At 43.9% G+C, this 27,752-nt stretch overlaps 1 protein-coding gene across 1 annotated transcript; it reads right to left on the bottom strand.

Moving 5' to 3' along the window:
• Positions 1-27,752, bottom strand: LOC135523604 (cdc42 effector protein 4-like). The gene is made up of 2 exons (XM_064950384.1): positions 27,653-27,752; positions 1-4,688 (listed from the first exon to the last, which is right to left on the bottom strand). Exon 2 carries the CDS (start codon positions 4,454-4,456, stop codon positions 3,440-3,442), a length of 1,017 nt encoding a protein of 338 aa, XP_064806456.1. The 5' UTR covers positions 4,457-4,688; positions 27,653-27,752; the 3' UTR covers positions 1-3,439.

A 27,752-nucleotide genomic window follows, 5' to 3' on the forward strand; every position in this document is an offset into this window, starting at 1 on the left:
TCCTGGTAAAGATTACCAGCTTTCTCTTTTTATTGAAAAATATAGCTGTTATTTCAGAAGAGGAAGAGTGAGGAAGGTAAATATATATTAATATACAGTAGAACAAGAGAAAGAAGAAAAATAGCACATACTTGGCATAAAAACTAGCCACAGAAGGAAAATAAAATGTAACATTCTACATCAGACTGAAAAAGAACAAACCCTTTTTACCACAGGCATCAGGCAGGACACTTTCAACTGCAAGAGGATTTCAGCCACTTTACCTTCTGATGGCTCTTACATTAGCGTCACTAATGCCTATAACGAAACATAGCAATAGTCACCATTTGTCATAGATGATACAATTAGCATTTAACTACTTCTCATCAGCAGCAAATAACATGGTGGTGAATAGGAAGGAGTGTTTTGACAGATGAAAATATCCCCATATTGGGTAAGAACAGATAAGAGATTACAGCAGCTCAACCCACTTTCCATGGACAAATTCTACAACAAATGGAACAAGCAACAGAGTTTCAAATAACAAAGCAATCCCAAATTTTACCCATTTACAAATGAACAGTGCGAGAGGCCTGAGAATTATCGTAATTAGCCTATACTGCTGTAGCCTGTAAATGTGTCATTCAAAAATCAAAATGTCAAAAGGTTGACTATTACATAATTGGCACATTTACATCTAGTCATTTTAATCAATGAACTCGACTGATCTCTTTAATACAGACATGTACACATGGAACTGACATACATCGCATGAACGCATGGCTGAGTGATGTCACATCCTGGAATTGTCCCTTGCCTCACTTCAACACCATAGGATAATATGTGCCCCCCCTCCCTCCCTCCCTCCCTCGCCCAACCAACGCCATAACAGGAAACAAGAACAGTGCTCCCCCAGTGTCACAAATATAATTTCCTTTCACAGGCATAAAGGCAATAGATTACTCAGGGATCCAGGAAGGATTGAGCAGGTACTTCCTGCTTTACCATAACAGATGAGATCATAATCTGACCAAATTAATGAATGTGAGTGGGGGGGGGGGAACCTAGTCACATTGCATGCATCTCAAAAGGAACCCTATTTGCTATATGGGCCTTGGTCAAAAGTAGTGCTCTATATAGGGAATAGGGTGCCATTTGGGATGTACAACTGTAGGAGAAACTAAACAGGTGCACCTGTCCTTTCCCAGACATGTGACTCATGAAGGGATGAGTCGTTGGGTCAGTTACCGACCAATCAGCCAAATATGTTTATGAATGAGAGGGTGGAGCGAAGCCAGATGGTGTTGATTCAATCTTCTCCTACGGTAGCCCAGGCCTACATGGCGCAATGGAGAGAGGTGGGTAACAGTCACTTATCACTAGTGTTCTCTTATTACTTATATCCTCCTCCCTTCAGACGTCTCTCCTCTTGCTCCTAACCTGCTGATCCTACAAGCATGTGGTGTGTGTGGGGCAAGAGATGACCACATACAGATATAGTATCTTAATTAGATCACCCTGTTGCAGAAATTTCCTGCAATGCAGGAAATGTAAAGGTTTTAGTGTATTAAAGGTTTAAAAAGGCTTTGAAGTTTAATTTCCACTTTGAAATGTCAGACTTGATTTTCCCTTATGAAAAATGTATCAACCCTTACAAAAATGTAGAGGAATTATAATTCCCATTTCCTGTTGCTGCAGGATTATTTGTAGGAAACTGGCTCAAATTAAGATCCTACATCTGTAGACATGACAGTCTACTACTGTACGGTCACCACTCTTGTTCACAACCACTTTCTCTGCTCCTGTAAATTGTCTTTTAAAAATCAGTTTCTAAAACATATGTACAATAAAAAGTGCTACTGGACACGATAGCGGCAACAAAAAGGGCACATTTTCTTAGCAAAATGTACATTTGTCCTTAATAATAAGTCAAGCAAAACAAAAGAGAAAAAAATGTACATGAAAATAAAATAAAAGTGATTCTTTATGTACAATAGTGTTTTAGGGAGTGGGCCATCGTGCTATACCTTGGCAGTGCTAGCAGGGGATATATGACTGAGATCAGTGTTGTGTGTGTTTCTACTGAGTCCATTGATCTGAGCTAACAAAGTGTCATGGACTCATGGCCTAACAAAACAACTCTAAAGCTAAGGCCTAAATCGGTTAACTGGGTTGGATAGTACCACCTTAGTTCATCTAAGCCTAACTTTAACAAAGCTCCCTATAAATCAAAATGATGGTGACTTAAAACGGGGCACATCCAATAAGTAGTTTCTAACAAATGAAACTTTTGCCTCATTTATGACATCATAGTGTGCTGGGTATGTATAGAGCATGTTTAGAAAACGGGTCCATTGTAAGTGAACAGTTGACACAAAAGCTGACTAATGGTTAGAATAATGAACCACCAAGTTGTGACATTGATTTAGAACCTGCTAGAAGACCAACTTATCAATTATGTATGTACATACAATGTATAAACTTAGGGAGAAAAAATAAAAGAACATTAACAAACCAATATTTTAACTGCATCTCACAATTCTCACTTCACTCAACACACACAGTTAATTCAAGGCCCCAAGGCTACGCTAGCTAAACCCTGGGATACTTTTGTTCTTCATTTTATTTCCCCCCTCCAAAGCTGTGTGAGAAACATACAGTTCATCCCATTACATCATATGACCCGGCCTCCACCTAACGCATCACACCTCCCTCGAGGAGGACTGCCGTTTGATCAAAAAGTAACCTCGGTCAACCTCCATACTTCCGCTGTTAAAGAATGTGACGATCAGTGTGACAATCAGTGACCGCTGGTTGGTGGTTGGCTTTCCCTTCCTTATTAATGCGCTATAAGGAATGTTAGCGAAGGGAAATCCTCTGGATGAAAAGACAATGGGGGCGTGGGTGGGATATGTTCATGTTGGATATAAGTGGATATGAGGGTTGAGATCCTTGAGATGTGCCCCCTTAAAGCATAAACACACTGATGACATATTGGAACTGTGGGATTAGATTATCATAATGACAGATCGTATTTCTACAAAAGGAAACCCTCAAACCAATAACCGGTGTGTGTGTGTGTTTGTGTGTGGAATTCCGTAATGGCTAGAGTAAAAGGACTCATAGGACAGGCATTTTGTTTCTATGAACTGTAGAACACACACACACACACACACACACACACACACACACACACACACAGGAGTGAATAAGGCTCAGTAACAGACAGTGAGTGATTGAATCCTAATACAGGAAGTAAAGCAGAATAAGGTGTGCACATAGAGATTCGCTGGATAGATCCATATGTAAAAATGTAGGCGCACCAACCCTTCCCTCCCAGGCTTGTACTAGCTTCAAAACTCATGAAGAATACTAGTCTCCATCTGTGTCCTCGCAAACCATGTTCTGGTGTCTTTATAAATCACGTTCTGTGTCGGTGGTGTTACAGCCCTGTTCTGTTTCACACCCTGATTTCATCTTCGTCCTCGTCCATAAAGGAGAAGTCTTTGTCATCCTCCCCCCCAACACCTGGAGAGCTGTACTTGGCGCTGTCCGTGTCCCCCTCCTGCAGGTGGTGGAGTGGTTTCTCCTCAAGAGCGGCGGAGCCGGAAGAGGAAAAAGAGCAGCTGTCCAGGTGGCTGTGGTAGTTCCTGGGAGGAGTGTAGGGGGGGTCTGCCATGATTTTCTGCTGGGGATAGGTGCTGCGTGGGGGCCTGACTGGCGGCTGTAGATTCACCTGGTCCTCAACATTGTCCTCCGTGGTGGGAGGACTGAGGTGGGGTGACCCACGGCCCTCGCTGCCCTTCCCCTCCTCGTATCCCAGGTCGTCCTCCTCCCAGCCCTTCTTCTCCATGACGCTGAGGATGTCCCCCAGCATAGAGGGACCCAGGTCGATGTGGAATGACATGATGGATTCCGCATGCTTCATCCCACCACCTCGAAGATGGGACGGTGGCAGGTCAGTCAGTTCACCGAAGTTCCGCTCATCGAACTCCAGGTCCATGGCCGCGGCACCGTTGACCGGTTTTCTGATTCCTTCGACCTCGAGCAGCTTCTTTAGAGGGCTGGAGGAGACGCTCTTGGGCATCGGGGGATCACCGCCCATCCTGCCCTCGTCGTTGAGGTAGGGCAGGGAGATGGCATTTTTCACAAAGTTTGGCGAGCCACCAGGGGTAGCCAACGCGTTCTCGCCACGGTTCACGGACTGGGAGCGCTTACTGCTCCTGAAGGTTCGGGATAGCAGGCCTGGTTTGGGGACAGGTCCAGGGGAGCTCTGCTGCACCTCTGGAGCTGGTTCTTTAGGGGGCTCCCCAGACCGGGTACTGAGGAATGAGGTGTCCCCAAAGGCATCTCCGCCACGACCCACATGCATGGTGTGTCTGAAGTCCCCGAGAGGGGCGCTGATCATCTCTGCAGTCAGGTCGACTCGGGAGCGACGCTTGGACTGGTTCGAGGTTAGCTGCTTGAGGATAGGCATGGTGATGTCTGATGAAGTCACTCAGTGATATAATACTCAACAGGAACAGAAACAGTTCAACAAAGAAACTCCTGGTTGATGCTAAGTATTCTGAGATGTTTGTGTCTTTCTCACGTTTAATTGTAAACTGTATTGTCAAGGCAAGGAGAAATCCAGGTGTCTGGAGTACACAGCCATTGTGGTCTGGCAAACAGCTATGTTGAGGTCTGGTGCAGATAATCCACAAATCAACCTAAGGGAATAACAGAAGAGAGGACACATTAAAACCACATTGCAAGACCTATGCAAACCAACTCAGATACTCAAAGTTAGCAGGGAACATGGAAACTAACTTAACACAGAGTGGCTTTGTCATTTTATTCCCTTGGACTGGAAGCAAACAGCAATTATTTCCAATCGCTGCTGATTGCATCTGAGGCACAGAATCAAGACAACTTTCTTAATCTATGCCGCTGTGCCTCAAATGTGGAAACCTTTGTTGCCAGGCCGGGGCTTTTAAATAAAACCTCCAGTTGAGTGGTTCATTTCTTTCCCACTTAACTGAAACTCGTTAACCTTCCAAGTTTTAAAAAAACTGGGAAACACATAAATCCTTGATTGTAATACATTGGTATTCATGACCATACTTGATTTCTTAAAAATGGCACTTCCAAGCTCCCAAAAATGTTGAAAAATTGTTTAAAATCGGCAGCCGGAATATTAATCAGTTTGGCTTTTCAATTTTTAGGAGGCGGCTGTCTGTCATCTGAAGTCCGCACTGCCAATACAGTACTCTGCTCCACTGCTGCAGTTCCCATTTGGGCCCCTGCATGCCTCCCTTTGTTACATGACCCTATGGTCCCAGGATACTGAGAGCCCGGTGGCTCCAGCTGCCAGGGATAAAGACAAGATGGAAAAGGGAATGGAGAGGAACATAATTTCTTCAGCAGCTTGGATTAATTTAGAGCAACAGATCAGACTGACTGCTCGCACCCTTCTGTCACCGGCAGATCAACTCGGTCTTGGCGTTTTCTCTCCCTCCGTGTGTGGCTCTCAGTTCAGACACCTTTAAGGAGGTTGTTTAAAGCTTACTCCCACCGCCACATCGTCCATATGGTCAAAGGTGACTTGCATTACTGAAAGCATGGTGTGACTGATCACTGTGTTCAGAACTTAAATTGTGATTAGAGTCAGGGACCCTGATAAGCCTACAGCACTGCCATTGGGAGATGATGTACTGCTTAAGTGCTCTGGATTTCACAGCAGATACTTTGATCTGCAACCCGGCAGCACTATGACCTATTACTCAATAAGCCAGACAATATGGGCCATTTCAGAACCTGGTGAGGAGTATCTGCTTACCCAGGCCAATCGGTCTTAGTGTTTCATTGCTGGGTCAATGGTGACACGATCCCAAAACATAATGGTGTGAGTGGACAGATCAGCAAAGTTGGTGGCTTTTCGTCTTTTCCCTCAAGTAGGGCAGCAGCCTGCAATAGGGCCTACTAGGCAAATGAGTAGGCCTAGGTGATGTCAGCGGTCTCAAGTGTGGCTGCTAGGCGCCATCCAAGCATTCTCGTGTTTTCAAACCAGAGCGCATGCATGCGCACACACACACTTCACAGGCCTCCTCTCTGGTCTTGTGTGTTCATACCTCTGGATGAATGGGGCCTCTGGTAACAATATTCCAAAAGCAGGGTCTCCTTCAAACTTTTACATCTAAGACAACAAGGGCCGATTCGACTGAAAAGGCAACTGTAGCAGCAGAGAGAACAGACAGCTTTTTGATAGCCGTGTTAACCCAGTTCTTCGCCTTTCAAAAGGACAGAACATCCCCAAGGACAACTCAATTATCTTCTCGTCTGCCTAACATGGATGAACCTTTTTATTCAATAATCATTCCTCAGTCATTAGGACTCAAGGTGTAGAGGTTTAGCCCCCTCAAGAAAGAATTCCCATTTAGACAGATACAATGAAAATATTAGCAAGGAGACAAAAACTGAGCATGAATGACTGCACAAGAGGTTTGCAAAAGTAGAAACTTAATACAAACTATTAAGTCTTCACCAACAACTGAAATACTTTAGCCATTATGAAAGAGCAAATTGTTTCAAGAACAACCAAACGAATTAGCTTGGTCATCACAGCTTTCAAGGGACAATTGTGAAACCTCACATTGTGCTATTGTGGCTAAGAGTCTCTTAAGTAGGCCTAGCTTACATTACTGCAGGGTGATCCATCATTACCCATTATTATCCAGACACATTATTACACAACTCACTATGCATGAGAACGCAATCCTCCAGCCGGCTGCTTCTCCTCTACATGTCAGCGTCTCGGTCTCATTTAATGGGCAGGCCTATGACCTTAGCTGTGTAGTGTACCACTGCAGGCAAAGAACAACCCACTTATATAATCATAACACTTTAATACAACAACATGTTGCTTGCCAATCGTAGTGTAAGATTTAATAGGTTGACATTTTCAATAAGGCTGAAAAAGTAAAAGCAAGACAATATGTCACTGTCAACAACAGCAGTTAAGTTTACTACCTGGTAATAGCCTACACAGGGTGCCCATGCCCATGTTTGCCAGGCCAGGAGGAAGCAGCCAACTAGGGAGACTTGGCAACATGGATTGACAACAGAGAGTGCCCTGTTCTGGATTTCAGTCAAGACTCCTCATGTGTCCCTCCCTGCCCTTAACTAGTTCTCTGCCCATGTCTCCATGGCGACCTTAGGCCAAGTACTGCTTGGCTGCCCAGCTAGCTAACTTCCTGCCCGTAAGCCTCAGATAGTGGCCCTTATCCCCTCCAGGGTGACATCACCTTTTACTCATGGCTGCCTGCCATAGAACCATCTCAGTCCCAAATGGAATCCTATCCCTTATGGGTTCTGGTCAAAAGCAGAGTACTATAAAGGGAACAGGGTGTCATATGGGATGCATGCCATGTCTCAGTCCCTACCGGTTGGGCTCAGAGTGGAATAGGAGGTAGAATACCAATAGGACTGCTAAACTAGAGGCAATGGAATGCGTTTGATGTGATTCATCATTAGAAAATATTCATACTCTGGATAAAAGATCAGCCGGTTCTCCTCAAAAGGGCGGAACCTCACACCTTGGGTCCTTATAAGAAATGACCCATAATCCCCCCCGTGTGTGTTCGGGAGCAGTGTCTTATCGCAACAGTATTACCACTTGGTCCCATTATCACATGCATGACAAAAGGAGAGGAGAAGACTCCAGGCAGCACTGCCATCTTCAATTACATCCTTTCAATATGAGTTTACATAAATCATGCAAGCTACACGAAGCCACTGACATTCCACATCAATCTCAAAACATTCCAAATGGATTGCCTATTTCTAGCCCCTTCGTTGCAGGCCAGGGGCGACAAAGCTGGGCAGTTAACTTTGAGCACCATTTCACCTCAGTGAAAAGTCCAGACAACTATGAAAATACTACTAAAAGCAAAAGCCGGGCCATTTGATTCTTTGCCTAGTACGTCCTGCATGGATGGGTAAGAGTAGTCACTTGGGAATCGACAACCAAGCTGTACGTCCCAAAATATGCTGCTCCCCACACGTTCTAAAAACACAGCCGGGGTCTGGATTCCATCTCAGTAATCTTTCAAATGCTGCCCAGAGCTGGACGAGTGGAGCAGGCCCTGCTAGCTACACTCCAGACCTTAGAGAAACACATATGACATCACAAATCTTTGTTCAACTTCAAATATGGTGTCCAGATTCATTTCAGTAACTCGATAAACTGGGTGGAGATGAGAATGAGTGGAATGTGTGCTCTTTTTCAATCTGCGTTTTGAATCTGAGCGTCATGCCAAAGCATTAGCCAGCGATGGTGACTTTATGTAACACACTTTCAAGTTGAAATATGGATCCACCCAACAAAATTCACATAGAAATGGGAGTTATAGATCGATCATTCTACTTGAAAGCAAAGTCTAAAAAGCAGAAGCAGTACATCTGTTCTGTGTATGACATTTCTATGCTTCCCGTTCTTAAGTTTATTTTTTTCGTCTTTTAGTTTAGGTTTTGGATACCAGCTTCAAACAGCTGAAACAACTTTTTATGCTATGGAAAATATTTCACTGCGGTTTAGATGGTACAATGATTCTCTACACTATGCTATCTGATTTTGTCACAAACTGAAATTATGCGAACTATTCGAGTTTCAGCAACCAGGAAATGGCAGAGTGATTTCTGCATAGTGCATTTTTAAGCACTCAAAGCATCACATGATAGCAGATCCAACTGGCAGAAAGGTCTATGAATGATTAACAGATTGTTATGGTCGCCCTCGCGCCAGGGCACCAACACAGAGGATGACGTCATAAAATGCCCGAGTCATACTGTGCTAACTTGGATATTCTCCATATTTTCCTTGGTTCCTAGAACTACGGTGGACGTGTGGAGCGGCCAGCCCAGTACAGCTTGTGCTGTTAATCAGGAACGTCCCCATTAACTTCTGTATCACACACAATCAACCTCTTACTCTGATAATCCTCCTGGTTTACCAGCTAGGCCACAATCCTACAACCATGTTCCAATCATGTTCCGCACCGATTACTATCCTTCTTTAGAAATGTCATCAAGTCAATCTTCCGTCTCTCCTTTCACAGCTGGACCACCTTGGAGAGAAACAACCACACCACACCTAGTTGTGGGCTGTGACTTGTATTTTTGGGCCCTTTACATTTTTCAACAGAAAGAGAGAGAACATGACTTTTTCACGAGGCGGAAGGGAAGGCGCTGCTGGTGTATTGTACGCAACTGCAGAGTCACTGTAACATACTTTATGCCCTGTTAAATATTGAATTCTGACTGGGCATAGTCACATTTTAGTTGACATTGTTATAGGCTGTTAGCTGTTAATAAGAAGAAAGAAAAGGTTGACATTCTTGCTCAATAGACAAAAAAAAAGTAGTTTCTTTTAGGGTTCCACAACCATTGCTCATACTACATGCTCCCAACTTGTGTCAGCCATGTTCGGGGAACCTATTTCATGGCCTAACACAGTAATTATGTTAGACATGGTATATTACATTACCCATGTTTAGTTAATATCGCATCTGGACGATGCCTTGTACATGCAAACCCATGAGATCATTACTGTCGATTCGGCAAAAACATTTAAGGCTACTTACTTAAAATGGTGGTATTTTGGAATACGGAGGCCACATTCTTACTACTAGGGTGTAGTGAAATAACTAGTCTAATCCATTTAACCAATGAGAGTATTCCTGTTTTGTTTACCTTGAACTGGTAAATCCCTCATCTCCCCTACCCCCATCCCTCCCCATCACTGACCCGCCTTGAGAAACAACCATATTGAGGTGATAATGTCATTAGGAGGATGGGGCTGCTGCAAGTTGTTACGGCCCATCAATAAAATTACAAATTAATTCAAACAAAGGCAACAAGTTCACAACGCCGGTGCCATCAGGGACCTTAATGGGCCCTGCAGGTCCACACATATCACAACATGCTGCTCTGTACCCCCTTGTGTTAAACTAAGGAAATTGTGTTTCTATAGCTAGGGCTGACAGTGTGAGAACTTGTGAAGAGCAGAATCAACAACATCTGCATAATTGGGTTAAATGCGGAACACACATTTCAGTTGAATACATTCAGCTGGGCAACTGACTAGGTACCCCCCTTTCCACTTAAAATCACCATGTGGCTCAGTTGGTAGAGCATGGCGCTGTCAGGGTTGTGGGTTCAATTCCCATGGGGGTCAAGTACTGGAAAATAAAAAATAAATAAAAAGTATCCACTAAGTTGCTCTGGATAAGAGTGTCTGCGAAATGACTAAAATGTAAATAATCAAAACAGTTGCTTTGTGAGGTGTTCAGTTGTTAAGCCATTGTTCAGTAATTGAAAGCTGAAAAGTACCTGTGGCCTGGCTTTGGCCTAAGTGAGACACTGGGTGTCGGCCCGCTTAGATGGAAACAGAAAAGTCTGGGCCTTTTGGATAAAACACTGGCGTAACTCCTATATGGAAGTGCATCATTAAGGACATTACTGTAGGTCAGCAGTGAAGCAGACATGTAACCCAACCTATATGGGTAATAACAGGTAGACCTGATTGTTTTTCATGATTTGATGAATAGACCTATTACCTTCCTGTAACTTAAATACAATATGGATGTTTCCAGGAAATATCTAACAGTATTCTTACATGGTGATTTCAGGGCGATGTACGTAGGCATGATGTCAATATCATATCAAGTATAATCTGACAATGGCGATGTAAACAATAGTTATTCTGGGCACAGTGTCACATGTACACAGAGTGTTTTGTAATGTCCCATTGTTCTCAGAGTAGTTACTTGCCATTGTCACCATAACCTGTTCTAGTTTATCTTCACAACCAAATGTGTTGGTATGTTATCTGAGCCTTCATATGACTAATGAGAGAGAAAAAACTATGGAAATAAAGAGCCAGAGAAATATCCCTCCCGATATGGTGAAATAGTGTTGTCAGCTCCTGGTCCGTACTGACTCAGGCATCACTAACTATCAGCAAACAGAATGTGTAAATAATTACTAGGGTCAATCCCTGTAGGGTTTGTCCACAGCTAAGCCACAGCCAAGCTTGTTTACAACAACGCTCACTCAATGCGTTTAATGTCGAAGTGAGTGAGAAAAGTCTGAAGAGCAATGTTTACGCTTTTCCAGAATTGACAACTTTAACGGACACGGCTATTCTGACCCCGATGACCTGTAGAATACAACACTCGAAAAGGTCAATAGTCTGTCGCAAATACAAAACACTCAACAACTCTAGCCTATAGCATGGGGGTCAGGCTGACGGCATGAGAGCGGTATAGTAACATTATCCCTGTCTGTGTGGGCTACCTGCTTAACACAGGAGGTTGGTGGACAGCATGGTGAAGTGATGTAGAGAGTTCTGCAAGGCAAGCCTGGACAGCTGACTGAGTAAATAGACACACCTCAGCAGGAACACTATAGGAAGTGTGTGTCTAAACCCACCTAACGGGCCGCATGTACACAGAAACAACCCATAGGAGCATTAAGTGGAGCATGTTCAACAAGGGAACATTACTTCAGCGTGCCTCAACCAGCAACTAGCCAGCAGTGTGTTACTCTACTCTGTGTGGCCCCCTCTCCAGCACACACCCCCTACCCTCCACACCCGCCCCACTATCCATTTCCCCCAGTGTCATGGTTCAAATCCATCTCATGTAACTTGCGGTTAGCTTATTGTCGTTCATCCCTTGTTATATCCTCACCACTGCATTGCTAGCTAACCGTTAACTGTTGATCTCATGTAACACATTTCAGCCACGTGTTCCTGTGGCGGACTGCAGGAGAGAGATGTTTTTAATCTTTCCATATCCTGCCATCAGTCAGCAGCTAGGGGCTTCCAAAAAAACAGACTCACTACTAGTCTGCCTGCCTCCCCCCGCTGCACTAGTTGACTGCTTTTAGAAACCTGCTCCACTTGCATGGTTGGACAAACAGTGTGTGGTTCAAACCTGGGTGGGCAGTGTGTGAAGTGATCTCAGCCGTAACCAGCAATCAAATGGATGATGAACATGTTTCAGTCTTGTCAAAATCTCCCTCTGTACAAGATGATCCCCTGAGGCGTTCCCTCTGGATTCCCCTCCGTTGTACCTCTATAAATAACATCCTGTGTGAGAAACGCCGCCACCGCTCATTCCCTCCTAAAGGAGTCGCACGCTTCCCATCCAGAACATATATTATGACCACATTTTGGTACGTTTTGGTCTTGAACAACGGTTTCATTGGCTGTTCGTGCACAAATTATTTCTCAAGGCAAGTCGAAGACTTCGGAGTCGAAGTCTACGCCCGTTCATCGGCCAAATTCATTCTTCAATGAAGCGTTTGTCATCCCACACTTTTTTCCAAGTGAAGGTATTTCGAGGGAGTATGCGAGCACACTCGTTCGCGGCTAGGCGCCAGCCGAACCAAAGCATGCAGAAGCCTTAAGGGCCAAGCCAACGGAGGCCAGCCAGGATAGGAGGCATACCACCCTGTCCTTGTGGAGTAACAGGGACTTTCTAAAGGAAAGACAGATGGGGGCACCAAAGAGAAACATAATAGGGGTGTGGTATGTTACCACTTTACCCCCCCCCCCCTGCCCAGGAGGAATGCATGCCAACAGTTAATGAACACATGCTTTTACACTGTCCTCCAAATCTTGCATGCAGCGCTTGCTGTCATTATCCCCATAGAGGGGCACAGAAGGGGATTGAGTGTGTGAGAGATTAATAAGTGTTTCTATTATTTCTCCATTTTTCTTTCTCTCTGCATTGTTGGGAAGGGCCCGTAAGCATTTCACTATTAGTCCACACCTGGTGTTTACGAAGCATGTGACGTATAAAATGTAGATTTGATCTGAATCCCTCCCTCTGTCAGAGAGGCCTAAGTAGCAGCTAAGAGGATACAGACCAGGGGGATGGACTCACTCAACAGGGTAACAGCTGCTTCATTATGGACGGACATTGGTGCTTAAATAGAACCTTTTGGCATAAAAGGAGAGGCTGGAACCCAAACTTTATTAGATTGTTAAAGATGCCCATACTACTGACAGAATTGGGCTACAGTTTGTCGTAGGAAAAAGAGCATGACAATGTGCCATTTCATCAAAACTCAGGTGAAGTTATTACTACAACGTTACTGGACAATGGAACACTGATTGGCTCTCCCTCCAAATGGAGCTCGATTGCCCTGCCTGTGCCCCAGAATGAGCGGAGCAGCAGCTGATTTTTTTTTGTTGCCAAATCACCAGAAAGATAAGCAGATACCAGCGTTGTACAGTGCATAATCCAGCCAGCGCAGCAGCTACTGCTGATTAACACAGTTACAGTGAAACTCATGGAGTTCCAACTGAGAAGCTCGCTCTCTCACGGACAAGAATGAGATAAAAAAAACGCCAAGGTGCGCCCTTTCAAAACACCAGCAGATGTCAACAAAACCTGGCCCCAAAGACAACAGACAGCCTCACAAATATCTCTTTACTACAGCCATAATAATGATTCACAGCAGTTTGACAAGCTGAACAATCAGTAAATAGGCTGGTCTGAGTGTGAGTCTGCCACAAACACTACAAAGCACCATAACACACATCGTTAGGTTGATTTAATTGAACCTGACTAAATTGCCCGGTATACTGTGTGCGCACACACACACACACATTTTATTCCATGCAACTTTGCAGGAATGCCCAGTTCAGGCCCAGCAGATGGGGATGGGTTACAGGCCTCAGCTCACCCACACACGCCAGACAGCCTTCTCGCGGGAAAGTGACAGCTGGATGATAGGGATTTGACATTTGCCCGGGGAGGACTGGGTAATAGGACACATTTGCCCGGGGAGGACTGGGTAATAGGACACGTTTGCCAGGGGAGGACTGGGTAATAGGACACGTTTGCCAGGGGAGGACTGGGTAATAGGACACGTTTGCCAGGGGAGGACTGGGTAATAGGACACGTTTGCCAGGGGAGGACTGGGTAATAGGACACGTTTGCCAGGGGAGGACTGGGTAATAGGACACATTTGCCAGGGGAGGACTGGGTAATAGGACACGTTTGCCAGGGGAGGACTGGGTAATAGGACACGTTTGCCAGGGGAGGACTGGGTAATAGGACACGTTTGCCAGGGGAGGACTGGGTAATAGGACACGTTTGCCAGGGGAGGACTGGGTAATAGGACACGTTTGCCAGGGGAGGACTGGGTAATAGGACACGTTTGCCAGGGGAGGACTGGGTAATAGGACACGTTTGCCAGGGGAGGACTGGGTAATAGGACACGTTTGCCAGGGGAGGACTGGGTAATAGGACACGTTTGCCAGGGGAGGACTGGGTAATAGGACACGTTTGCCAGGGGAGGACTGGGTAATAGGACACGTTTGCCAGGGGAGGACTGGGTAATAGGGCACGTTTGCCAGGGGAGGACTGGGTAATAGGACACGTTTGCCAGGGGAGGACTGGGTAATAGGACACGTTTGCCAGGGGAGGACTGGGTAATAGGACACGTTTGCCAGGGGAGGACTGGGTAATAGGACATGTTTGCCAGAGGAGGGATGGAGGAATATGATCAATGTGATGCAAACCAGTGGCATTGGTCCAGCTGAACAGATACTCAGACGGATGGTGTTACCCCACAACAGTGTTTAACTTTAATGTACACTCTAGTGTTATTGTGTTTCCATCAGGAGTGAGACACTAAAAACTTGTGGCGTCCGTTTGTTCTGACCTCTGCCTCTAAAAATAAAATACATTTAAAAAAACATTAAAACTGAAATAATATTTCAGTGTGTGAGTGTTTTTCCTTTAAGTTGACAGTTAACTACTTAACAATGGCTGAGAGCTGAAAAGTACCAGTGGCCTTACTTCTGCCCCAAGTTAGAGCAGGTCTGCCGGAGCCATGGCCCAGTGAGACATGGCTAAAACACTGGGGTAAAACACTCATTGGAAATACGCCACGAGTGTCACATCTAATGGATAGAGACAAATACTTTGAGACACTGCGGCACTTAATCACAAAATCAGTGGGCAGCACATGATCAGCCAGACGAGTCCCTCTTCTACCCACATACCACTCCTATCACACAGTCTCATTCGGTTTCCTTGTACTGTAACTATCCTCACCATCTTTCTCTGTGTGGATTTGGCATTCAACTAACAAGCAGGTCTGATTTCCTAGAAAACTATAAATGATTTATGTTTGACGACAGTGAGACAATATGCAGTAGAGCCCTGGGAGAATGTCTTCATGTATGTTTACCAGTCCGCAGGCTATAAGAGAATGTGTGTGTGTGTGGGCGCATTAAACTCAGTCCATCATCAGCTCCTTACTCACACAGCCCCATATGGAGGTCAAGGGTCATAAAGGCTTTGCACAGTGCGCACGCATACACACACATCTCTGAGTGTTACTGTGTTTGAGCAAAGCGAGAGGTAGAATCGCTAATCTTGATCACATAATGAGTAGCTAGTTGGGCTTCCCGAGTGGTGCAGCGGTCTAATGCAGTGCTTGAGGCGTCACTACAGACCCGGGTTAGATCCCAAGGTTAAGCGGGCGGGTGTTAGAGTGCAGTTTGGCGGGTCATGTTTCGGAGGAGGCAAGACTCGACCTTCACCTCTCCCGAACCCGTTGGGGAGTTGCAGCGATGAGACAAGATCGTAACTGGATCGCAATTGGATATCACGAAATTGGGGATACATTTAAAAAAATAATAAGTAGTTATTTGGGATGCATTGCAAGGTGATTTGAAGTGCTTCTTCACAGTCAGACTAAGATGTAAACACACGCTCTCTCACAGCTAACAAGCACACACAAACACTGCCCCAGTCTGTCCCTATAGGCTACCACAAAGCCAGTGGAACTGACGAACCGACAAAGTCACTGAGATCACAATGGACCCAGATCAAAAAGAAACAAAAAGAAGTGCTTCCAGTGTAAAGGGAGACGGGAGCCAAACCTTAACGGGGTTCCACATACAGGACACACACACACACACACGGCCATCTCCTGAGAACCAACCCAGTGGACATATCCAGCCAATCCAGTCCAGAACACCCTCTATTCATATTCACACAGAGTAAAAGGAAATGCATGACAAGGATACTGCTGACAGACAAAGGACTATTAGAGATATTAATTCATCAGGGTAGTGTTACGCCTGACTATACAGACAGGCATAAGGGCACAGTGGTCTAGGAGTCACGGGATGGATAAGCCCTCTAATGGAGTGTCCAAGGCTAGCACAGAGGAGACCACTGGGGAGAGATGACGGCATTCCTTTGTCTTTTCAGCAGCTGAAGCCTACGCTTGAGAGACACCACCGGTTTCTAAGCCCATACGGAGGGAGAGAACGATGAGAGGGAACAATGGAGAACCACTGAACTGTGAACAGACCATAGCATTTCACTGATGGACAGACCAGATGCACACTACTCAGCACAATGTGTGTTTTGAATACATAGGACTCCTCTGGCGTCTAGCCTACACTTTATTGCTCAGCTGCCCGGCTACTAGGCCAGCCAAAGCAGTGGCGGTGTGTCAGAGTTGAAGGGAATTAACCCGGTGAGGGTTAATGGTTAACCTCGTCTCCATAGAGACCTTTTATCAAATCTGGACACAGACAACCGAGTCCCACCATAAGGAGGGACAATTCAACTTGGAATCTACAAAAAGTGTAAACACTGCTGCATCAATTACATATTGTAATGACCGTGAGAACACAAACACAACCCTAAAACACTGTTCAATTTGGTTGAAGAGACACTGATGCCCCCCCCCCACCAAAGTCAACCATTTTTGGACTATAGAGCCAATTTATGGAGGCAAAAATGAGATTGCATAAAGACTCAGGGTTCTCTTTCTCAAGAGTGTGTTGGTGAGGTAGGGTTTCATGACTCCAGCTGTAGGTATGCATCTCCTTTCAGGTGGAGTCTTCACTGGAATGCTCAAATCACTGGGTGGCTGTGACAAATGTTTCAAAACATGTTGGGAGGTTCAGGTGTTCGGTGACAGATTCCAGTGAATGGGCAGAGCAGAGTAGGACAGGTGTGTCGAGTTGTGTCATTTCATGGTGACGCAAGGAATGTATTGTACTGTGACAAGTGACAGTCCCACAAACTACTGATGATGCCTCAGGACGTGACTCACCCTGGGAAAATGAGGACTTTGTCTTTTCTTTTGAGCTCAGGACATGCTAATAAGGTAGTATTACTAGAAATGTCACAGCTTCTCTCTTCATTCAAACCTAGACTTCAGGCTAAAAACTGTACTGTAGAAGCTGTGTGTAAAATAGCTGCTGGTCAAGTGCTACAGTATAACCAGTAGTCCAACAACCATTAGATCACAATCAATCTTGTCAAGCAGAAACTGAATACAGCAGCCCGGAGTAGTGTTGAACCACAGATTCATACATAGCCGGTTTGGCTGGAAATGTATCTAAATGCTTGTCAAATTACATTGACCGTAACCAAAGCAGGTAGGTTTTTGGAATGCACTGTATAGAAATCAGGTGCATCTCAACACAGCGCTAAGAGCCAGCTAGCTTCTGAGTATCATCCTACCTATCCCTGGCTAAACTCTGTCCTTTACGGCAAGGCCCAGAGCATTTGATGGGGTTGTAACCAGTGTTCATTTTGTTTAGTCAAAGTAGGGCGGTGGCAGCCATGAAAATTGTCAGTCGGTGATTGTCAAACAAATAACTGCTGGTCTCACGGTAATTGACCGTTAATTAATAAACACATTTTGCATCTCATGGCTTCCACAAGCCACTGATGCAGACCTTTGAAACATCTACATTTAAAATCAATCCATTTAATATAGCCTACACCATCACATTAAATCCATTATTCATTTAAGTCTATAGAAGCATGATATGAAGAAATGTTTTATTTCAGAAGAACAGAATGCCATACGGCTGTGGGCTACACTAGTTCATTTAGCAGACAAGATTTGCTTAGAATTATGTGGCATTATTTTATACACTGCTCAAAAAAATAAAGGGAACACTTAAACAACACAATGTAACTCCAAGTCAATCACACTTCTGTGAATTCAAACTGTCCACTTAGGAAGCAACACTGATTGACAATAAATTTCACATGCTGTTGTGTAAATGGAATAGACAACAGGTGGAAATTATAGGCAATTAGCAAGACACCCCCAATAAAGGAGTGGTTCTGCAGGTGGTGACCACAGACCACTTCTCAGTTCCGATGCTTCCTGGCTGATGTTTTGGTCACTTTTGAATGCTGGCGGTGCTTTCACTCTAGTGGTAGCATGAGATGGAGTCTACAACCCACACAAGTGGCTCAGGTAGTGCAGCTCATCCAGGATGGCACATCAATGTGAGCTGTGGCAAGAAGGTTTGCTGTGTCTGTTAGCATAGTGTCCAGAGCATGGAGGCGCCACCAGGAGACAGGCCAGTATAGGAGACGTGGAGGAAGCCGTAGTAGGGCAACAACCCAGCAGCAGGACCGCTACCTCCGCCTTTGTGCAAGGAGGAGCAGGAGCACTGCCAGAGCCCTGCAAAATGACCTCCAGCAGGCCACAAATGTGCATGCGTCTGCTCAAACTGTCAGAACCAGACTCCATGAGGGTGATATGAGGGCCCGATGTCCACAGGTGGGGGTTGTACTTACAGCCCAACACCGTGCAGGATGTTTGGCATTTGCCAGAGAACACCAAGATTGGCGAATTTGCCACTGACGCCCTGTGCTCTTCACAAATGAAAGCAGGTTCACACTGACCACATGTGACAGACGTGACAGAGTCTGGAGACGCCATGGAGAATGTTCTGCTGCCTGCAACATCCTCCAGCATGACTGGTTTGGCAGTGGGTCAGTCATGGTGTGGGGTGGCATGTCTTTGGGGGGCCGCACTGCTCTCCATGTGCTCACCAGAGGTAGCCTAACTGCCATTAGGTACCGAGATGAAATCCTCAGACCCCTTGTGAGACCGTATGCTGGTGTGGTTGGCCCTGGGTTCCTCCTAATGCAAGACAATGCTAGACCTCATGTGGCTGGAGTGTGTCAGCAGTTTCTGCAAGAGCAAGGCATTGATGCTATGGACTGTCCCACCCGTTCCCCAGACCTGAATCCAATTGAGCACATCTGGGACATCATGTCTCGCTCCATCCACCAACACCACACCACAGACTGTCCAGGAATTGGCGGATGCTTTAGTCCAGGACTGGGAGGAGATCCCTCAGGAGACCATCCGCCACCTTATCAGGAGCATGCCCAGGCATGGTAGGGAGGTCATACAGGCACATGGAGGCCACACACACTACTGAGTCTCAGTTTGACTTGTTTTAAGGACATTACATCAAAGTTGGATCAGCCTGTAGTGTGGTTTTCCACTTTAATTTTGAGTGTGACTCCAAATCCAGACCTCCATGGGTTGATACATTTCATTTCCATTGATAATTTGTGTGTGATTGTGGTCAGCACATTCAACTATGTAAAGAAAAAAGTATTTAATAAGAACATTTTATTCATTCAGATCTAGGATGTGTTATTTTAGTGTTCCCTTTATTTTTTTGAGCAGTTTAGTATGAAGAATAACAGAACAGAACATAGCTAAATAAAATAGAAAGGATATTTTCTCCAGTCGATTTGAGGGAGTGTGTTGAGCGGTTAACAAAAGAAACAGGTTATTATTATTATTATTATGCTTCATTTAGAGTTATTTATGACACTTTAGTTCTGATTTTTAATACATTCCAAGGCTGCATAATATGATCAATGATTTGAAATAAGTTGCATGAAAGACATGAGCTCTGCTTTGTTTGTATTTTTGCGAGGTTTGCACACACTTCAGTAGTCTCTCATTTACAATTTGACAAGTACTTGATAATGCCTCGAATTTCCCAGTGGCATCCCCTTTGTGTGGCCTTACTGCCCCTGGAAAAATACATGCCTTTTGCAGCCAGTGGCCATTGTGCCCTTGGGCTGAATATAACAATTAACATTTCCATCTTCTGGCTGCGTGCGCCAAAGTACCTCTCCCTCACATGGCTCTCTTAGCTCAATTCTTATTAGCTAATGCCCATCATGTGATCACGCTCACAGGCTACAAGTGTAGACAGACACGTCGGGGACGCACCTGAATATCGAAGATGTTGAAGAAAAAAAGTCCACATTTACTTTGTCAGACAAGATAAATAGGCCTAACAAATCTACAGTGCCTTGCGGAAGTATTCGGCCCCCTTGAACTTTGCGACCTTTTGCCACATTTCAGGCTTCAAACATAAAGATATAAAACTGTATTTTTTTGTGAAGAATCAACAAGTGGGACACAATCATGAAGTGGAACGACATTTATTGGATATTTCAAACTTTTTTAACAAATCAAAAACTGAAAAATTGGGCGTCCTACATCCTATTCTCTTCCCAACCGCAGAAATATGACAAACATAAGAATTATCTTGCCATGTAAATTCAGCCTACATAGACATTGTACATTAAATACAGAACAGACACAAGTATTGGCAAAGTAGAATGGTTTGCACTTCAGTCACACAATTGTTAACAATGTTGACAGACTCCTCAGCCACATTGCTGTCCAAAAGTAGAACTGGAGCTAATGACTGTGTCGCCCAGTGATGTAGTCAAGTCACTAAACCTAGAATCAGAATCAAGTCCCCTGTGTGCGAGTCCACGTCCGAGTCACGAGTCCATGGCTGAAGTCCGAGTCCTCGAATTCTGGTCCATGTGCTCAGGTCTGAGTCACTGGGTCCCCATGAACTAAAAATAAAGTTATTTACCCAGTCAGATAATGTTTATTGCAGTGGCAAGATAAATGTTTCAATAAATTGTTTGCTATCCCTTTTCCTTTCTGTGCCACCAAATGTTTGCATATAAGCTACTGGTAATGTTACCAGGGCCACGTTCAGTTGCAAGTCAGTCTCAAACGTTGCAGATAGAAATCTATGAATAGCGCCAACATTATTCCTTAAAATATTTTGTTCTACCTGAACGTTTCAAAAATGTTGCGTCCTGCTGAACTTGCCCCAGGTTGTTAGCCATAGCTAGCTAATGAAGTGCCTTTTGCACACAATGTATATAGACTCCCCTTTTTTTCTACTGTGTTATTGACTTGTTAATTGTTTACTCCATGTGTAACTCTGTGTTGTCTGTTCACACTGCTATGCTTTATCTTGGCCAGGTCGCAGTTGCAAATGAGAACTTGTTCTCAACTAGCCTACCTGGTTAAATAAAGGTGAAATAAAATTTTAAAAAATTAAAAAGTAAGATGTAGCCTAAACAAATAGTTTACGGTCCGGTCCGCAAGTAACCTCGCCTTAAAATGGCCCATGATATGCTTTATCAATGTAAAATCCAGCCAACAAAATGCTCAATAGAAAGAACAAAAATGTTGAACGGTAAGGGCTAGAATCAAGCTGTTTCTCTGATGAAAAGGATAGACTTGGCTACAGAACCAGGCTATGCAATGGAGAAAGTGGGAGAGTTGAGCAAGACTACATATTCAAAGACAGCCTACTTTTCTATACTCAAAGGAAAGAAAAAAAGCATAGCTAAACTGTGGTTTTATCTTTAACAACTCAATGCTGCTATTGTTTTTATTTCGTAAAGCAGCTTCTGTTTCTTAACCAAGGGTAGTTAACTAGAGAATGTTTTGCAACTAAATGTGGCCCCTAAACTAGAAGGCTGGTGAGCTATGGGAAAGCAAGAGTTGCCTGCCCGATGTGCCTCATTGCTTGATCCCCCGCAGCTCACCAGCTGATGTAGGCTGTACAAGTTCAGCGCATCCTTCCCACTGCTGTACAGAACTGCACTTCGCATCTGTACTTGCTAATTTTAAATTGTGCTGCTAATATTAAAATTGTGCTGATCACTGAAGAACTCACAATCTTTAAAAAAATAAAATAAACGTTGAGTCCACTTTGAAGTGGTTCGAACCAGGGTATCTGTAGTGACGCCTCTAGCACTGAGATGCAGTGCCTTAGACCGCTGCGTCACTCGGGAGCCCCGAGATTATTAGTTTGTAAACAAAAACAATCCATGTTCAAGTAAAAAGATTAACATGGCAATTAATAAGTCCGCGGTGCCGTCACATTCAGAAATAAAAACTAATGATTTAGTATTTACTTTAAAATTGCTGACGAAGGACAAGAAACACTTTTCAGTGAGAAAACAGAAATCCCCCCCCCCCAAAAAAATACTTCTGTTTTCAAAGATGTAACCTACAATGCAATACGCAGTCAGTTTATTAAGGAGAACAAAAACTAGTTAGAAAATAAACTATACTTTAAATGTCTAAATATCGCATTTATTACACTTTCCTTTTCCGCATAATCAAATGGCCAATTTAGAACGGCAGTATGGGTATTCGGACATGGCCAATATTTTTGTTGACGAAATTGCCACTTGTAGTAACCCACTGCACTAGAGCTACAGAGCCACAGGAGAACCCTGTAAGTAGCTCAGAGAACTGTCATAGGATTACAGCCTAGTGACGACAAGAGCTGGAATGTGGTTGCTTTTTTTCTCCAAGGGTTAGCTAGCTAACTACAATCTCAGTTGACAGCGTCCATAACAGTTGCGTAAATACATTTGTAAAAGACACACGCCATAAAAACACATGTTTCCCATTATACATCAGACCTGCCGTAAAACTGCATGAGTGAACGAGCATTAAAACTCTGCCCGGGAAACTCAGTCACCTTATGGCAGTGGTGGGCCGTCAGGGCCAGCAAGGCCTTCTCTGCTGGCCTAAACATCCTCAGAATATAATTTTTTTTATATATATTTTCCCACAAATATGTATTAAATTATTCCCCAGAGTAAGAGTTACACTCTTCATTTCATAGCGTTCCTCTTGGTTGCACTGCTTCCAGCCCCAGGTTGAGATTTGGAGGGCTGGTCTTTATGTTAGATATTTTATCCAATCATATTCAGCCATCATGTGTTGCCAGGGGTCTAAAATCTGCCCTCAGAATCAACAGTGTGGGCGCTTGTAGCTTAAAGTGAATGGAAATTAAAATTTAGTGTCAACCAATCAGCTTTAGAGTTGGCTATTGTACGCCTGCTGGCTGGCTCCAGTGTTACACAGGAGGCAGCTGGCAGGCGTAGTGCCTGCATGTCTTTTGATTGGATTACCAATATTGAGAGGCAGGTCATATATGGGCAGGTCTCAGAACTAGGAAACTGAAATTGATCAACGAATTAATTCGCATACTACTAAACTGTTTTTTCAACCCACAATGGCGGAAGGAGAAGATATCGATTTGGTCGAGGATATAATTATAACGCCATTCTCAAGACAAACTTTTCAAGAAAAGTTAGACATTGTCAGGAGAGGTAGACGCCGACGCTACAAAGCCGACGCGACAAAGACAGGCTCCGAGAAGCACTGCAAACTATACTGCTGGGAATGCCTATTATTTGCAAGTGATCGATTTGGTGTTTGGAGCCACACTGGCTTTGCAAACCTGAGTTGTCTAACCAAGGCAGCAACGAGACACCAAAGTATGGCTGGGCACTTACAAACAATGGTGCTTTTGAAAACTTTTGGGGACACCCGAGTGGATCTACAGCTCAACGAACAAGCGCGCAGGGCAACGAAGCTGCACAATGAAAAGGTATTGTACTCTTCCCCTGCAATTCTCCAAATAAAAATGTCAATTTCAAGGTGACGCAACGCCTGGTTATACTGCGTTTCTGTCTAAATGTATAGTGTGTAGAGCCATGGCATCATAATGATGGTAATAAGAGGTGGATTAATTCGGGTGGGACTGTGTAGGACTTCACTGAAGGCCCAGGCCCCAGAACCACGGCACGCTACTGCCTTATGGTGACAATCATGCCCTTTATTTGCTGTATAATTTGGAACTATTGGCACTAGGCCACAGCATGTAAAAGAAGGATCGTTGTTCAATATTTAGTTTTATCAACAGATTGTGTTTATATGTCCTGCTTTTGTTTAGGCTCTACGATTAAATAGGCAACGATGTCGCGCTCCTATCTCACAGCAATACTGTGACCTACCCATACTGTTAAATAGTTTACATAAGCTACAGATCTATTTACTGTATTAGCAGAATGTTTTCATCTTTAGCTGTCATTTATGCTGTACCTGGAAAAGGATGGTCAATTTCTGAAAAAGAAAACAATGGCAAATGGCTGAATGTTTGAATTCAACAATGTTTGTCATGGACTTTTCTCCCCAACCGAAATATGATGGACTGAACGCAAAAAAAACATTGTAGGGCAGGCAAATAAAATACAAATAATTTTCTAGTGTATTTGCATTTTTATGTCTAATTATAAGATTCCTATGTGTAATTGTTTGTTCTATTCGCAGTAAACAGCAAATTGTTGCATTCTTGTTAATACCTTTCCCTGTTAATTATTATGGATGCTTTTCATAATTTCCCCCATTTGCACAAGATACTTACTTGCCAGCTTGCAATATAATATTGTAGCAACTCGCAGATGTGCGTACGCATGGTCTAAAGTCTGCAGGGAGGTGAGCACATTCTCAAGTTAAGTTACATTTTTATAAATGCCAACTTGTGTTAAAACTGGCCCAAGGTTTATAAATTAGGCACCTTGCAATTTCAGAAGCATTTCATACTCATTCAAGTAGCAGCAGGTGAAGATTCCTAAGACCCATAAAAATTAAGTTCAACACTTAAGTTCAAACAGGTAAAGTTCAAACACCCAAAAAGTACAAAGACGTCCATTTTCAAGTTAAACTGTTTCTTACTTCAATGTAGAAAAGGGTTCAACGGTTATATGCCCTCGACAAGACATCTCGCAGTTCAAAGGCATCTGCTTCCCTTTCAGGAGAAAGGTAGTTCCTGTAATTGTGCAAGACACAATATCCCTGGTCTGGGACTCCAGTACTGTCCAAGATCAACAGGAGGGAATATAACCAAGACGAGAAACCTGTTATCGACCACAAGAACTTGTGCACACACTAGCAAGGCCTATAGCAGGGGCATTCCCATCTTACCCTAGGACAGGGATCATCAACTAGATTAGGCCCGTGCCGGAATATAATTACAAATAATTTGTAGACTGCAAATTGACCACAAGAAGCCCAAACAGATATGTTTGACTGAAACATATCAATAAAACACAAGTAGGCTACACAAACAAGTGCACACAAAAAAATCATTACTCAAATTGGTCTTATGGGCCATGAGTATCGGTCTACAGCCCTAAGAATCACTTTGAGGACAATGCAACTTCCACTGAACTCGTTGACTCACAGTGAGATCACTGGGGAATTTGTTTGGCAACTCAAGAAAATGTACACAATTTGACTGAAAGACGCCTGAAGTCAGCGGTTTTATGAAAAGCAGCCGTGGTCAATGCGTCTGAATCCTCCCTCCCTCCTTCTCCAGTGGTGCAGACTGTAGGGAAAGCATGACCTCAGAGAAGTGCAGAGCAGAACTGGGCAGGTAGCCAGCTGAGCCCCTTTACTGTGCAGCAGCCAGCAGGAGCCTCAGCCTTCACAACACAGACCAGCAGGCAGCAGGTCCCATGCAGCTATAAAGCAGCTAGACTCCAGGAGAGATGACACACACTAATAGACACACAATAGATTGGGATGGAATGATCACTGGGAGACCCAGAGAGGCTTTTGAGGCAGAGTTGAGGAGGGGTCTGGAGTGTGTGCCAACTGTCAAAACAGCACACCAAATTGTAAGAAGAGAGCAGGGGAGGAAGAGATCGATAGTAGGTTAGGGTTGGTTAGTAGAGAGTGATATAAAGAGAACGGGAGAGAGAAGTGTGAACATCAATGCAGTGCCACTCTCCCTAAAGCTCAGCCAGAAAGCCTGCCAGGACAGGACAGGCACACAGCTCCTCTAGTTCAGCGTCGGTCTGTCTGTCCATGAGCTAGAACACCCACACTGCACCACTTTCAGTTCCCCATTCTGCCGCATCTCCTCTCCAGGTGTCATGGGGTGAGGTTGTCTGCTAAATGCCAAACGCTGACCTTAGAATCCAGTACAGCTGAGTAGAGAGGGGTTACCAAGAGACCCAGACACCATCAATCACACAGCTTCAAATAAAGCAGTGCAACCCAACACCAAAACACAGCTCATTTGTCAACACGTCTCAATACTTTTGTTTAGAATAACAGTTGCTACGAGAAGGGAGGCGTACATGCATACTTATTGAACTTGTATTGAGAAAATACATGGTCAATTGGGGGCTATGTTATGGCTGACACTGTTTACAGCTGATAATTGCCCTAAATACTTACAGTACATGACTCAAACATAACGCAATACCAGTTCCTGTAATTATCCATCAGGGCTAATCGAAATCACTCAGCTGATGTGATACCCGTCCACTGAGGAACAAGAGGGGTGCCAAGTTGCCTCAGGGCACATATAATGAACTGGAAAAACATGCAATTTGGCTGTGGAAGAGGAGAGAGACACTCAGGGAAAACATTTAATAATAAACAAAAGCATCAACTCAGAACAACTCCAGGCTAGATTGTTTAGCTTTTTGTACATTTCAAATCATGTTCAAAATGGCATGAGATGATGATGCTCATTGTCTCCCCACTAGAGTCATTTTTGTGTAACCGGTCATACTAATGGATCAGTGATGCACTATACCACATCTTCCATGTTCAGATTAAGCCAAGCATATAGCCAAGTCCTAAAGGACATTCCATCTACAATATTAACAAACTAGTTATTTGGAGTGTTAATGATTTTTTTTCACTCAAAATAAACTACTTCATAATCTCAAATAAATATTTAAGCCTCTCCATATCCTCTTATGCTCAAATAAAGTTCATACAATAAAAAGGAGGAATCAAGTACCTCACATTACTTTGAGCTCCTCACAGATCTGTCCATCCAAGACTTCAAAACGCCTTGTAAACAACATGCTGTGCAATGCTGCACCTGGGCCTTCTAGTCACATATCTCCCGCTTCAATGAATGCAGCCAGCAGACGCCACTATACTATAGAAGTAACAAAGCTGGGCCTACGCAACACATACATTCATCATGTAGGTCATTGATTTAAAGTGTCAGAAAACAACTTTCAGACAAGCAGCTCACCCAAGGTGAGGTTCAATTGTTGTACTGATGGGGGTCTTATCAAAACTAACCGAGATGATAATATATTTTGAACATACTCTGCGGTGGGTAGAGTTACAGACATTGATAAAGAGAAAAGGGGGAATCCTAGCCTGTATGGTCGCACATTGGACTACGGTCTCCCATAAAGGAACCAGCCAGTCAAACTGAACAAGCTGCAAGGCGCTGGGATTTCCCGCAAACATATTTGACATTCAAATGAAATGTAAAAGAGAAAAGTATAATCTACCAACGTTATCCTCCGATTCAACAGTAAAGCTATTTGAAAGTAAAATGAAAGATGTTATGATCCTCAATAATAAAATATGAAAAGTGTAAAAAAAGAAACAGAAAAATCAGTATTCAAGCTGTTCAGCAGTTCAAACCATACAAATAGATCCACAATTATAATGCTACTTTCACTTCCTGACAGGGAGGTTAACAAAATTCCAATTAGATAAGAGAAAGTTGAATTTCACAATTGTGCTCTGAACAGAGCAGGATTACATGTCACGTTAGTAAGAGGACACAACCGCTGTTAAAGGACAATGGATCTCATCCTTTCACAGAATCAAATATCGTTAAAATAGTTTTTAAATCTGAGTACTTCACCTCCAAAGTGTTATGAATTTCCCACCAGTCCAGCAATAAGATAAGTTATCGGTGCGCTGTCCTCATGTACGTCCGTCAAGTTTGTAGTGCAGTGGCGCAC

This window comes from Oncorhynchus masou, chromosome 31, assembly GCF_036934945.1.
Source record: "Oncorhynchus masou masou isolate Uvic2021 chromosome 31, UVic_Omas_1.1, whole genome shotgun sequence".
NCBI classification, from domain to species: domain Eukaryota; kingdom Metazoa; phylum Chordata; class Actinopteri; order Salmoniformes; family Salmonidae; genus Oncorhynchus; species Oncorhynchus masou.

Excerpts from the sequence above, each read along its gene's own strand:
- LOC135523604 (XM_064950384.1), bottom strand. The coding sequence starts at position 4,456 with ATGCCTATCCTCAAGCAGCTAACCTCGAACCAGTCCAAGCGTCGCTCC.